Source organism: Phyllobates terribilis, unplaced genomic scaffold, assembly GCF_046119375.1.
Source record: "Phyllobates terribilis strain yellow unplaced genomic scaffold, ASM4611937v1 Scaffold_5__5_contigs__length_657084704, whole genome shotgun sequence".
NCBI classification, from domain to species: domain Eukaryota; kingdom Metazoa; phylum Chordata; class Amphibia; order Anura; family Dendrobatidae; genus Phyllobates; species Phyllobates terribilis.
Genome location: NW_027362765.1, coordinates 465534000 through 465548516, shown reverse-complemented (window position 1 = coordinate 465548516; position 14517 = coordinate 465534000). Strand labels below are relative to the sequence as shown.

At 42.0% G+C, this 14517-nt stretch overlaps 1 protein-coding gene across 1 annotated transcript in view; it reads left to right on the top strand.

Moving 5' to 3' along the window:
- The first annotated feature begins 3532 nt into the window (after nucleotides 1-3532).
- ARID5B (AT-rich interaction domain 5B) overlaps nucleotides 3533-14517 on the top strand; it is a 383355-nt gene continuing 372370 nt past the window's right edge. Inside the window, exons 1-2 of the mRNA XM_073685411.1 lie at nucleotides 3533-3994; nucleotides 4235-4489. Of these exons, the coding sequence (XP_073541512.1) occupies nucleotides 3974-3994; nucleotides 4235-4489 (276 nt within the window). The 5' untranslated portion in view covers nucleotides 3533-3973. The remainder of the gene's footprint in view (nucleotides 3995-4234; nucleotides 4490-14517) is intronic.

The window sequence follows — 14517 nt, the reverse complement described above, 5'->3', positions numbered from 1 at the left end:
CTATATAAGCCTCATCGGTGTGCATTTGTAATATTAGGCAGCCACCCACTACATAGTGTATTAATATTGTATGCTGGGGTTGATAAATATGGCTGCCTTTTTTCTGTTATATTTTTTTAATTATGTCATTTTTGGTGAGTGAAAGGAGTTGACCGGTCTAAAACAACAAGTCCGCAGTCAATTGCAGACTTGTGAATCCTCCCAGCACACTGCACGGCTTCTCTGGCGTCAGCACTGGGAACTGCGGTCATGTGACCGCAAATATGCGATATGGATACACCTGGAAACAATCAGACTAACCTATTTCCTGCCTAGCTCAATGCAAGGTTATTGCCGAAATCAGTCTAGTTGGACTGTGGCCAGGAGCATGCACATTGCATACTTGTGGTCACATGAATGCCTCTCCTGGTGTCGGAGACTCCTCACAGCAAGTAATGTGAGGAGTCACAAAGTTACTGCAGACTTGTCATATAAGATTGGACAACCCCTTTAAAGGAAACCTGTCATGTCCTATCTACTATCTACACTGCCCCCATTGCTTTGTTAGTGATGCAATGTACATCACTAACATGCTTTTTTTTCATTAAAATTGTTGGTGTTCTAATGATTCCATAACATTTTATATACTTTGTCCTACCTGCTCGTTTTCAGTCATCGGGGGAAGTCAGTCAGGGGCGGCGCTGCATTCAGTCACTGCTGGCACCACCCACGTATTTGAAATTTGCTCCCAGCGAGCGCTGATATTTGTGGGGCGCATGTGCAGTTTTACATGTCCGGCTGCAGGTCCCCGTGCCTGCTCAGTGAGACTGTAGTTCGCAGCTTCACTGAGCATGTGCTATGACCTGCAGCTCCCAGTGCGTGTGAACTACACAGCCTCACTGTGCAGGCACGGGGACCTGTAAAACTGCACCTGCGCCCCATATATATCAGCACTCGCCGGGAGCAAATTTCAAATAGGTGGGCGGCGCAAGCAGTGACTGAATGTGGCGCCACCCCTGACTGAAAACTAGCAATTTTCCGCAATTCTTTGTGTATAGTAAAAGCATTAAAATAATTACATTTTCCCTGGCTTCGTTCTCCTCTGCACATGACTACATGAATGAAAGTCGCTGTCTCACTGAGCGTATAGATCCTCGTTACGAGTCACATAGGCCTATACTAGGAAAGCAGCTACCGCTCCACAAAGGAAACGACGCATGTGCCGGCTAAGCTAATGAATGGTCATATGGTCCCAAAGACCACCAGAGAGGTGCTGGAAACTGGAGAAGGCTGTGGCTGAATGTTAATGCACTTACACTGTGCTACTAGCATATTTAGAAAAAAAAATGGAGAAATACATGGTCTGTCTCCACACTGCCAGCTTATGAAGTAACATCAAATGCCCTAGATAATGTAAAATAAAGGTTTTTATTATTTTTCTAGGCATTTCAAAGTGTAATCCACTTCTTCAGGACAGGTTTTTTGTTTTCCTGAAGTAGTGTGTTACACTTCGTCACACGTAGAAAAAGAAATTTGCAATGAAAAAAAAAAAATCAGCCTTTGTCACCATTTTCTGAGACCTTATTTTTCAGTTGAAGCTGTATGCTTTAGGGTGCACACTATGTTCTGATCACTTTTTAAGGTGGATTGGTGCCTGAAAAATGCGAGTTCTGGTGTTTTCAATACGTGTTAATTTTATGTTTTGATCGGTAACACTTACACACATGGCTAATACAAACATGTTTTTAAAGAACTTTTTATTGGGGAAAGTTAGACAGATTTAAATCTCATTTTTTTTTAAAAAAAACAAAAAAACTTTCAATTCCTGAAGAAACTTGAACCTATGAAGCAGCCGGCATCTGCTTCATAGGTGTTTGATGTATATGTGCATCACATCAGGAAGGGGTTAGATTATTTAGGAGGTAAACAGAATTTGTTAACATTATTTAAGAATTTGGATATAACTTTAAAAGCCAATAATTATCTTGAATTTTGCATTTGCTTTAACACTCAGACAATTTGCATAAAGCAAATGTGTATTTTTTTAAATGTATAAACATTCTTTACTTTTAGTTCCATAAAGTATTAACATCCCAAAATCCCTTAAAGAAGTTGTCCACTATAACAGTGATGGCCTCTCCTCAACATAGGTTATCAATTTCTGATCGGTGAGGGGTGAGACAACCGGCTCCCCTGCTGATCAGCTGTTCTCCGTATCGGTAGCTGGAAACGCACAGATTACAAAGCATCACAGCTGTTGACTATGGCGGCCAGGTACTGCACATCTGCCTCTTAATCAAATCAATACCGGGCGAATATGCAGTACCTGGCCACGGCCACTATTCTGTAGACGAAGTTGCACTGCTCAGTAACTGCAGTTCTGGCCACCACCGACAGAAAAGCTGATCACCAGGAAAGCTGGGTGTTGCACCCCCACCAGACATCAATGACCTATGCCAAGGATAGGCCATCAATATTGAAGTAGTGGACAGCTTCCTTAAGTGCTTCCAGTGCACTGAACACAATCATCCAAAATCTCACCATTGCACCTCCACACTGCTACCATGCATCCCACTGATCATCAGGTGCCTGCAATGCCCCCCACACTTGCACACATCCATATTTTTAACTTGCACTCCACTGTCTTCCTTGCAAGATGCATGAGGTGCTTCTCAACAGTGTCTCACACTTAGAGGTTCTCAACTACTTTATCATTGATGACCTATCCATAGGTTGGGGTCCTATTGATTGAATAGGAGGCGGACTCATCATACCCTGCCACGGCCACCATCACAAGACAAGCAGCTCCGCAATTGAGCAGTTTTGGCTGGCGGCCGCTGAGAACAGCTGATCGGTGGGGGTCCTGACTGATCAGATATTGTTTAGCTATCCTAAGGATAGGGCATCAATGCTAAAGTAGTGGACAACCTCCAACATGCATCCCACTATTAACCATGTAATATAGCATTCATGTGCCAGAAATGCATCCTACATATAGTCCGTGCATGCCCACACTGCCATCATGTACCCAGCACTCCAGTCCCCACGTGCCAATATGCAGCCCTGTGAATCCCACATTGGATGCATCCAGAGGTCCTCATTTGCACCGCACATTGCCATCATGCACCCAGCATTTCACATGTGCATGTCACATGGCTTCTATGCACTCCAGCAATCCCTGTGACATGAGCACCCCCCCCACACACACTGCCATTTCCCACATTCCTTATGTGCCTCCCCAAATTTTGCCACCATGCACCCAGCACTGCCCATATTGCAACCATGCACCCAGCACTCCCCATGTGTCCCCCCCCATATTGCCATCATACACCCAGCACTCCCCATGCCCCCCTTACTGCCACCATACAGCCAGCACCCCCCATACCGCCATCATGCACACAGCTTTCCCCAGCACCAGCTCCCCGGGCAGCAGTAGCGGCCCCGCCGTCCTCCGCTGACTTCCCAGTGAGTTGCGCCTTCTCCCGGGAGCCGGGTCTGTATCAGTCACGTGACTGGATGTCAACTGCCCTGTGACGTCACGAGGTCCTCCCGGCGTGTGGGAATGAGCCGCTGTATCACAGCCCGGTGCTGGGGTCACACTGTCCGGCGGCGGAGGAGAGGCCGGTGCGGTCACAGCCGCTGTCAGGTGCACGGCAATGTCAGGGCCGTGTGTGGTGGAACGCTCAGGTGCCTCCTGGGTCAGTCGGGCGCCCGGTCTCTGCAGCCGCGGACACTGGCCGCATACTCCCCATAAGCCGGTCACCGGGGCCTCCATGCTGCCGGCCACTGCTCACTACTTCCCACCGCCGGAGGGGTCTGAGGAAAGCCCGCCCACTCTCGGGGAGGTTCTTATAAGCCGTCCCTGTCACACCACGTGACCCGCCATCCTCCAATCCCCGCGGACCTTCCTGTAAGCTAGGAATGATTTTAACCCTTCCCGCGGCAGTCGGAGGCTTCCCACTTATACATTGCGCCCCCTTGTCAGAACATCGAGATGGAGCCCAACTCAGTGAAGGTATTATTATCCGCTCTGTGCCGGCGGCTGCAGGGGGGCGGCCGGCAGCCCCTCACCCCCCACCACCGCACACGGCAACTTTTACACAAACTTTTCCCCCAAGGAGCCGGAGGATGCGGAGAATGTGCGGCGGAGCGGCGGCGGCGGCACATTCCTGTAGTGCTACATTGCGGAGCGGTACCGCTGCTGCTGCCGCTGCTGCTGTTCATGAGCTGATTGTGTTTTGTCTTTTCTCTGCAGTGGGTCGGCTCACCCTGTGGTCTCCATGGACCTTATATCTTCTACAAGGCTTTTCAGTTCCACCTTGAAGACAGACCCAGAATCTTGTCCCTTGGCGACTTTTTCTTAGTCAGATGTAAACCAGAGGATCCGATTTGCATAGCGGAGCTCCAGCTGTTATGGGAAGAGAGAACTAGCAGGCAACTTTTATCCAGCTCCAAACTTTATTTCCTCCCAGAAGATACTCCCTTGGGCAGGAGTACCGACCATGGAGAGGTGATTAACCCTTTTGTGTTGGTGTGATGATGGCAGCACTGGAGGCTGCAGTAGTTGTGATGGATGGGGAGGGGGCTTCCAGCTGTTGTGGCTGGTGCTGGGAGCCCCCCCATTGGGTGATGTGCTCCTGTCCATAGCATTTGATTGATGTGTTATTTCTTATAGATCAGGATTTATTTCTGCTTCCCCCTTTTGATTGACAGCTCTATTAATATCCCATCTCTTGTCATTTGCCTGCATTTTGTGTCTTGCTGTAATATTCTGCCTGGCTCCTGCCTGTATATATATATATATATATATATATATATATATATATATATATATGTCTGTATGTGATTGCATCCATTACAGTCCCACCGCCGGCTCATGATTGCATTATTGCAGCCCCTGATATTGTTCCCAGCTCTTGTACTGTGTGTGTTTTAATATGTTTTTTTAAGAGGGGAGGAAATTATGAAATGGAGGCTGAGTGAGATCAAAAGCTCTTTTATTTTTTTTAAAATTTTTTATTTATTTATTTTTTCTCTCTCTTCGCTAGGCAAAGATGTGTTGAATAAAGTGATAAATGACAGGTACCTGAATAAATACATTGAAAATAACTTGGGCGGATAGAGAAAAGAGGAGGGGGGAGAGAAAAAAAAAAAGAAGAGAGAATCAGGCATGTAACCAGCACAAACACGTTAAGCATTAACTGCTTAATCCTTAACAAGGAATCTAATGGCTTCAGACTATTTATTAATATGACGCTTCCAGTGGAAGGTATTAGAGATTAACCCCTGATGTGCTGACCTGACAATACACAATGCAGTGTTTTATAATAATCTGCAAATGGACCCCCCCCCCTCTTCCCTCCTTCCCCTTCACTCTCCCTCCTCCTCCTCTTCTTCTTCCTCCTCGGCAGAAAAATAATGTTTGATCTACAGTTGACATTTTTCAGATAATAGCCCAAATCATCAAAGCATGATCGCTTTACAATGTCTTTTTATTCCCCCCCCCCTTCCTAGATCTGTAATTTCAAGTAGCACTGCAATTATGCTGCTTTATTGTACTCCCAATGGCTGCACTAGGTTACTGCTGAACTCTTTTTATAGTGTACATGCACAGCAATGTGCTGGAGACAACGGATTGCATGTTAAATCCTATAAACATCATTGTTCCGGGGCACTTGGATTTTTTTTTTCTTAGAGGCGAAATAGAAGTCATCCTATTTTTAAAGATTGCTGTTTGCTTAAGTCAACTTATCACCTAATGGACTTAATTGCAGTTTTGTCTTGCCTTTATTTAAAGCTAGGGTTACATTGCAGTTTAATATTACATGTTTGAAATGGCTCCGGTATTCTTAGTTGTGCTTGGCTGCCCCCCTATGCTCAGATTTAATGGCTTTGTGTTTCATTTACTTTTTTTTTTTTTTATGTGTCTGTATTTTTTTTTTTCTTCATGGCAACAATATCGAGTTGACATATTGTAACTTCTAAAAAAAAAAAAAAAAAAAAATAGGAAAAAGAAACACATTAGCAGGTTGACCTCACTTCTGCGAAGATCTGAACATGTCCCCTCCCCCTGTCTAACTTTCCTGTGCAGCTGTCTGTACCCCCCTCCCTACCACCACCACTATAGGCAGGACTTATTATTTGCTTTTCAAATTTATTACTTCAACATGGTTTGCGAATCTGGGAAGAAAAATAAAAAGGGGAAGGATTAAATATCAAGAAAAGCAGAATGAATATCATCCATGTTCTCTTGCCACTTAAAGGAAATGACTCAGCCATTTTATTAGTGCCTGAACAGCATCAATAACAAGCTGCAAAACAATTGTAGACAATGCAGTCCCCAGATCTCTCTTTTTTTTTTTATGGTGGAACAATTGTCAGATATAATTGCATGCCATAAATAGATTATGCGTCTTCAAGGGCGGTGACATATGTTTATTTATCTCCTAAAATGTATTTTAATTTTTTTTTAAATTATTTTTTATTATATGAAGCGCATTGTATTTATTTTTTTTCAGCTATTAATTTCCTCCTGTCACAGTAACTGGTTTGACAGCATTATTATTATTATTTTTTTTCTGATAGGGGAGGGGGGAGAGCCAGTGACATTGGGAGGAATTATGCAGAGGTCTGAATCTGTTGTACAGGATCATATTGATAAATAATTGAAACAGGTAGAAAGTTTCCTAATGCAGTTGTGCTTTACACCCCGGTGATGTCATTTCCCCGCTGGCCTGAGTTAGTCATTCATTAGCAGGATCGCAGAAGCAACAGAATCCAGTGTTACTTCATTGGCAGCGAGCCTACAGAAACCGGCACTGAGAGCCAGAGCCTAAAGAGGGCAACATAACACTCCCATGTTCAAATACACTTTGTTTCCACTTGTTCCATTAACTTGTTTATATACATTCACATGAATTTCTTATTGATTTCAGATCTTTCTGCAGCTTAGGTTTTTTTTTTCTATTTTCTTGGCAAAGTGTAAATATTTACTTATTTCTACTAATCCACTTCCCCCTTGTGTCTATAAAGCATTCACCCCAGGAATTGCAATGGAGGTCATGTTTGCTTTGATAAAGGAGCATTGTTTGTTCTTTATGGCATTTCTTTCTTTTTTTTTTTTTTGGTTGTATTGTGTGGTTATTACATTATTGTGGCCATTTTTTTTAATAAACATATGTATTACCTTTTTGTACTGCCTCTTGGATGCTTTATAGTAGTAATATATCAATGTTAGCCTACGTTCCCACCATAAGCTTTTATCGCGTTCTTGACGCTGCGTGGTTTCCAACACGCAGCATCTTACAGTTCCAGCAAAGTGGATGGGATTTATAGAGATCTCATGCCCACTGTGCTTCTTATTTACGCCGCGTAAAAATCCGCAGCAGGTCAATTTCTCCGCTGAGTATTCTGTGCAGTTTTTCCCAATAGACTTACATTAGATGGGGAAAATCTGCAGGTAAAAAGCGCACATGTGTTTTTAGCACTTTTCCGCAGAGGAAACACATCAAAAACACATGTAGTCCACACTTGAGTATATCAAAAAAGTTCAATGAAATCAAAATATCAGAAAGTTTCAAAAACAAGCTAGCTTTATTTAAAGCATGACACACCAAACAGAGACAAAAACCACAACATGAAAAATGCAATGAAAAAAAACGCACACAAAAATGCAATGAAAAAACGCAAGTAACCTAATTTAAATAAGACTACGTTCCCACAATGAGCTTTTGGCGAGTTTTGATGTTGCAGATTTTCTGCACCCATTAAGTAAAAGGTTACTTGCATTTTTTCAAAAATACACAGCTTAAAAACTCACCGAAACTCATCTTTGAAACAAAAATGGTGCAGAAATTCTGCAACATCAAAAAAGGAACCAAAAGTTCACTGTGAAACATTCCCATTATGAGCTTTTGGTGAGTTTTTGATGTTGCGGATTTTCTGCACCCATTAAGTAAAATAGGAAAAACGCAGTGTGAAAAACTTACCAAAAACTCATCGTGGGAACCAGCCTTACTGGTAGGCATGGCATTTATTCCTGTCCATTTGCTCATCAGTCATGGGAGAAAAAGTCTGAAAATGGCTTAATCTGACAGAGGACTAACATAAGAACTGCTCCTTCATATTTTTAAGGTTGTGTTGACATGTTCAAGATTTCATGATAATGTCACTGCAGAATCCATACTAGAATCTTGATGGTATCTGCTAAAATTTCACATCCAGTTCAAGTGAATGGTGTATTTTATGTAAAGAAAAACTCCATTTAAGTTTTTTTTTTATTATTAAATGTGTGTATAGGTGCGTGCAATGTCTTGACCTACCGCTGCGTTTTCCGGTGTCCAGTGTCGTTCTTCTCCTCATCTGATTGACGTCTCCGCTCTGCAGACTGTCTGGGTCACGCTGCGCTCTGCGGGACCCGTAATTGACTTTTACAGTATAAGTCTATGGAGCGTCACAATGAGGCCCATAGACCCACATTGTAAAAGAGACTCCCTGTTCACTCATAGAGCATTGAGTGAGCCGGCTAGTCACAATTGCGGTGACGTCACTGAGAAGAGGAGAAGAACAGCGCTGGACACCGGAGAGAGCAGCGGTTGGTGAGTATATTAATACACTCCTCGCACTACATTTCCTACACATATGCACTCATTTAATAAATAAAAAACATAAAGAGGTATTCCCATCGCCAAGATCCTATCCCAATATGTAATAGGTATAATAATAATAATCTTAGCAAATACCTCCAATTAGAAATGTATAGTTTTTCTGATTCGCTATGTCTCTTTCCTCATGTACAGGCATTGCAGGACCTTAGGTATCCATGGTTACAACCACTGATATAGTGACAGCTAGTTGCTAGTGGTTGTAACCATGGATACCTAAAGTCCTGCAATCCCTGCACATGAGGAAAGAGACATAGCGAATTAGAAGAACTATACTACATTTCTAATTGGAAGTATGTGCTAATATTATTATTATTATGACACCTACTACACATTGGGATAGGATCTTGGAGATGGGAATACGCCTTTAATGGGAGTGCTGTTTTAAAAATTTTTTTTAGAATGGCCGTGCTGCAGATTATAAAATCTGGGAAATGGTTATTATATGATGTTTTGATGCTGCCTATTTTCGCTGCGCAAAAAATGCAGCGTCTTAAGGTCTATTTACACAGACCAAGCAGTGGCACCATTCGACCGCTCATCGGTAAACTTTTACTGATCCGCGGTCGTTTGCATGCCGATTTACACAGCCAGACCAAAGCAAACGATGCGCACAGAGCGAGCTATAGTAGATCGCTCAGTGCGCGAAGGCTGCCATTGTTCTTAGCGCAAGTCCTGTTTATAGAGGATGATGCACCGCCGAGAATGATGACCCTTTATGGCATAAAAGCTTTTTACTCGTTCTTCGGGTGATCTGCAGCCTGTTTACACAGCAAGATAGTCGTGAAACTCAAGCGTTTTTAGCAACGATCATTCACGATTATCTTGCCGTGTAAATGCCCCTTTAGGCTACGTTCCCACGATGAGGTTTGAGTGAGTTTTTGACGCTGCAGAATCTCTGCACCTATTATTTAAATTAGGTTACATTTCTTTTTTGTGCGTGTGTATTTTTTAACCTGTATTTTTATCACGTTTTTGACGCTGCAGTTTTTATCTCTTTTTGATATGTCATGCTTTAAATAAAGCTGCTTTGCTTTTGATGCTTCCTGGTTTTGGGGTTTGACAAAGCTTTATTGATATACTTAGGTGCAGATTACATGCGTTTTTGATGTGTTTCCACCGCTGATAAGCACTAAAAACCCATGTGTGTTTGTTACCTGCGGATTTTCCACATCTAATGCAAGTCTATGGGGAAAATCAATGTCTTAGGCCGCGTTCACACATTTAGTATTTAGTGAGTTTTTACCTCAGAGGAAAAGTATAATAGAAACACGTCACCACTTCTGCATTTATCAACCACTCCTGGTTTTGGCTTACAAATACTGATGTAAAAAACTCACCAAATACTGAATGTGTGCACAAGGCCTAAGATACTGTGTTTTCGACACAGCAAAAGCATGCAGTGTCAAAAGCGCACCAAAAGCTCATCGTGGGAACGTAGCCTTACAGTTCCAGGAAATTGAGTTGGATTTGTAGAAACCTTGTGCTCACTGTGCTTTTCTTATGCTGCGTAAACTGGCCTGCGGTGTGGAAACGCACTGAAAATACATGTAATACACACGACTGTATCAATAAAGTTTTGTCAAAACCAAATACCAGAAACTACAAAAAAACAAAGCAGCTTTATTTAAAAGATGATATGCCAAAAAGAGGCAAAAAAGCATCAAAACCTCTATAAAAAAACGCAATGAAAAAAACGCAAGTAACCTAAGAGGTGCAGAAAATCAGCTTCAAATTTCTGCTGTAGATATTTTGTAAAGGCTTGTCAGATTTGCCTATCTATGATTCTTTATAAAGAGTTTTGTTCCTCAGTATTTTCAGCATCTATGTTTGCTGTAAGTGAATGGAAACATCCTTGTTTATATCCAGATGCTGGATAAAGTGTTCACAATGGATACCACCAGCACCCGACGGCCCCCACAGACTTGCAATGAGGTCTGTCAGTTTCTGGTGATGTCTGGAGCAGAGTTATTTATCTAATTGCGATAGGCGCCCCAATATAGATGTAGACACAATCTGAGCGAAATATAGGGGCGGACATATCATTGGTATAACCTGTGTGGCTGCACAGGGGCCCAAGAGGTAAGGGGGCCATTAACACCTCCAAAGCAGGTGAAATTCATAAGCTATTCAGCTGCAAAGGGACGATATATTGTTCTTTCATGGGGGCCCCCAACTGTCTGTGTCCGCCAGTGGCGAAACACATCTGTTTGTTGACTTTAAAGGTAAAAAATGACAATCAACAGGTCCTCTTTAAGGCCACATTCACATGTTCAGTATTTGTTAGCTAAAACCAGGAGTGGGTGATAAATACAGAAGTGGTGACGTGTTTGTATTATACTTTTCCTCTGATTCTTCCACTCCTGGTTTTGGCTTACAAATACTGATGTAAAATACTGACCAAATACTGAAGGTGTGACCGTGGCCTAAATCTGAATGTTTCCATTCACTGACAACAAACAGATATCTTAAAAATGGTAAAAAGTTGAACAAACGATGTCAGAAAGTTCTCATTAAACAGCGAGTTCTCTTTATTTACAAACACACTTTGTAAAGAAGATATTGAAGTTTCCGCCCATGATATAGAATCTCAGTAGCACAAGGTTATATCCAAGTATTATTTATACTGCAGGATCATCCATGGATGTTTCCATAAGTCACTGTTGATATGTGATATATATTGTTTAATTAGAAGTGTAATAAAATATTAATAAGTAACCTGGCATATGTTCCAGCCGCCTGCCAACTTCTGTTCCTACTAAGGCACATTCTAAGTGTTTATACTTGGCCCCATATCAGTTTGATTTTAGTTTGGCAGTATATGTTTCCCTGGGAACAATAATTACCTCATAAGCCATGAGCTTGAGTGATCTATGAGCTCACCTGCTTGTCGAGCGTCGTGTTGAGCTGTGAAATGGTTTCTTATATATGTACTAATCTCATTGTGTGAATACAGTTTTATAGGCGAAAGGAGCGGCGATGTAACATGAAGTGTTTTCAAACTTGCTTTGGGATATTTGGGACCTGTTGTTGGGGTCAGTTTGACTTTAGGTTTTCTTATCTGGTAGTTTATAATATAGAATGATTTGCTTGAGTAAGTATGTATATGTACAGTGCCTTGAAAAAATATTCATACCTTTTCATAACTTTTCCACATTTTTTCATATTACACTCACAAACTTAAATGTATTTAATTGGGATTTTATGTGATAGACTAACACAAAGTAGCAAGTATTTGTGACGTGTAAAGGAAATGATACATGTTTTTTTAAATATTTTAAAAATATAAATCGGAAAATTGTGAAGTGCATTTGTATTCAGCTCCCCTGAGTTAATACTTTGTAGGACCACCTGTCGCTACAATTACTACTGCAAGTCTTTTGGGGTCTGTCTCTACCAGCTTTGCACATCTTGATGCTGGAATTTTTGACTATTCTTTTTTGCCAACTATCTCTAGCTCAGTGAGATTGGATGGAGGTGTCTGTGAACAGCAATTTTCATGTCTTGCCACAGAGTCTCAATGGGATTTGGGTCTGGACTGTGTCTGGGCCATTCACACACATGAATATGCTTTTATCTTAACTATCCATTATAGCTCTGGCTGTGTGTTTAGGGTTGTTGGCTACTGGAAGGTGAATGTACACCCCAGTCTCAAGTCTTTTGCAGCCTCTAGCAGGTTTTCCTCCTTGATTGCCCTGTATTTATGTCACGGGGATACCGCGACAGAGAGGGGCCGGAAGATTGAAGATTGCGGCGTGTGGTTTCACAAACTCCTGCACTGGTTAGAAGTACTTCACCATCTTATTAAACAGTGCCGTTTTTTTCCTTGCTAGCAGTGCAAGGGTGAATCTGTTCAGTTGAAGCCCCTGGAGCTTTCCTACCTGGATTGTCTCCGCTGTTCAGTGTTGGCCACTCCCGTCTGCTATATATGCTCGCCTCTGGCAGTTAGGGAGTTCCAGTGTTAGTTCTTACTACCTAGTTAGGAGTTGGATGTATAGTTCGTTGTTTGGAGTTGGCACTTGGAGATTTATTCAGGAGATTTTTGCTTGGTGTTTTGTTTCTGCTCACATCCTCATTTTCTCCTATTTGGTTTCTCCTTCCTTTAACTCCCTTCTGTTCCACTCTGTTATGTGGTGAGTGTATTTTTTATGTTGGTAATTTTCATTTATCCCTGTCCGTCTTCCCTTGTTTGTCTGGTTGGTGTTATCCTATACACTCCGGCGTCCCCCCTCCCTGGGTGGGGGAGGAGACAGATAAAGGTTGTAATAGGAGCATAGCAAGGTGCCCCTAGTACTAGGCACCTGGTTAGCGCCCAAGGCACTGCGTGACAATTTAGCTCTGCTTATCTTCTCATCAATTCTGCCCAGTGTCCCCTGTCCCTGCTGAAGAAATGATGCTACCACCACCATGTTTAATGGTGGGGATGGTGTTTCCTGGATGATGTCCACTGTTAGTTTCCTGCCACACATAACATTTTGCATTTAGCCCAAAAGGTCTAGATTTATCTATACATATTTGTCTGTGCCTTTTATGCTCTATATGGAACAATACTGGACTATTTTAAACCAGCTGTTTGCTACATGCTCAGACTGTATATGTTTTTAATGGGGAAAAGGGAGTAAATGTTGCCGGACACCTCCGCTGGCAGTTTATGTTCCTTGGAATTAAAAGGATTGGGCATGATCCTTCTTTGTGTCAGGGCAGAATCTGGAGGCCCCACTACACATTAAATAGTCGGTGGGTTTGGCCGACATTACTCTAATGTGTATGACTAGCTTAAATTACAGATGTTGATATTTACATATTTTCTTCTGTTCTAAAGTCGTGATGTCGTGTCATTGTGTTAGGCATTAAATCTTATGTAGGTTAGCCTAGAACTGTCATGAATTTCCATTAAAGGGAACCTGACAGCATATTATTAAAAAACAGAAGCAGAGGTTTATCTTCATAGATGCTTGCCCCTAATAAAAATTATATCTTTTTTATAGAGATCCAATATACCAGTCGTGGGAAATTTAGTATATAAGACATGCAAATTAGTCTGGCAGGGCATGGGGGGCGTGTCAATATACATTGACTATTTATTCTAAGTGCACTAAAACACCCCCAGTGAACTTTCAGTCTGATTTGCCTATGGCCTTTATACACCAGTGTTCTCACTACTGGCTCATCAGATTTCTAGAAAGATGGTATCATTTTCTTTAGGGACAAAGTGCCCAAAAGCCATAGCTCTACTTCCATATGTAAAAACGTGTTGACAGTCTGCCTTTAAGTGGCTTCTTACTGTAGGAATCGTGTGATAAATACCTCGCTACGAGAATATATTTCAAAGAAGTGTTTGTTCTTTTGATATGTGCTTTACAAAATTTTACAAAATTATTCTTTTCTAAATTTGGTATTTGTAACTTTTTTCTTTTTACGTTCATCTTTTAAATTCTGCAAACTTTTAGTTAAAATCGCAATTTGCCCTCTATCTGGTGCTTACTTACACCACCCTATGACTAATTCCCTTCCTAAGACCTAGATGGGAAGGTCGGGTGCGCAGTTGATCTCCTTCCCATACTTTATAGGACAGTGAGGTTTATTGAGCTTTGAGCTACAATTCCATTTTGTAGAGAGACGGACTTGCACAGCGTCATAACTACAGAGGAAACTAAGCTGGGTCCGTTGCTCTCTCAACCATAGTATCCGCAGGGCTTTCTTTATGCTATATTGATTTTTGATTTTCATAGCGCGTCTACCTTACTGCTTTCTCTGCCTTAAAGGGCTATTTATATCATCATGTGATGGCAGCTAACAAGCCACAATGCTTAATAAGAGCGGTGGTCCCTTCATTCTCATGAATTGGTGGGTCCTACAGGTAGAGTTCTCATGA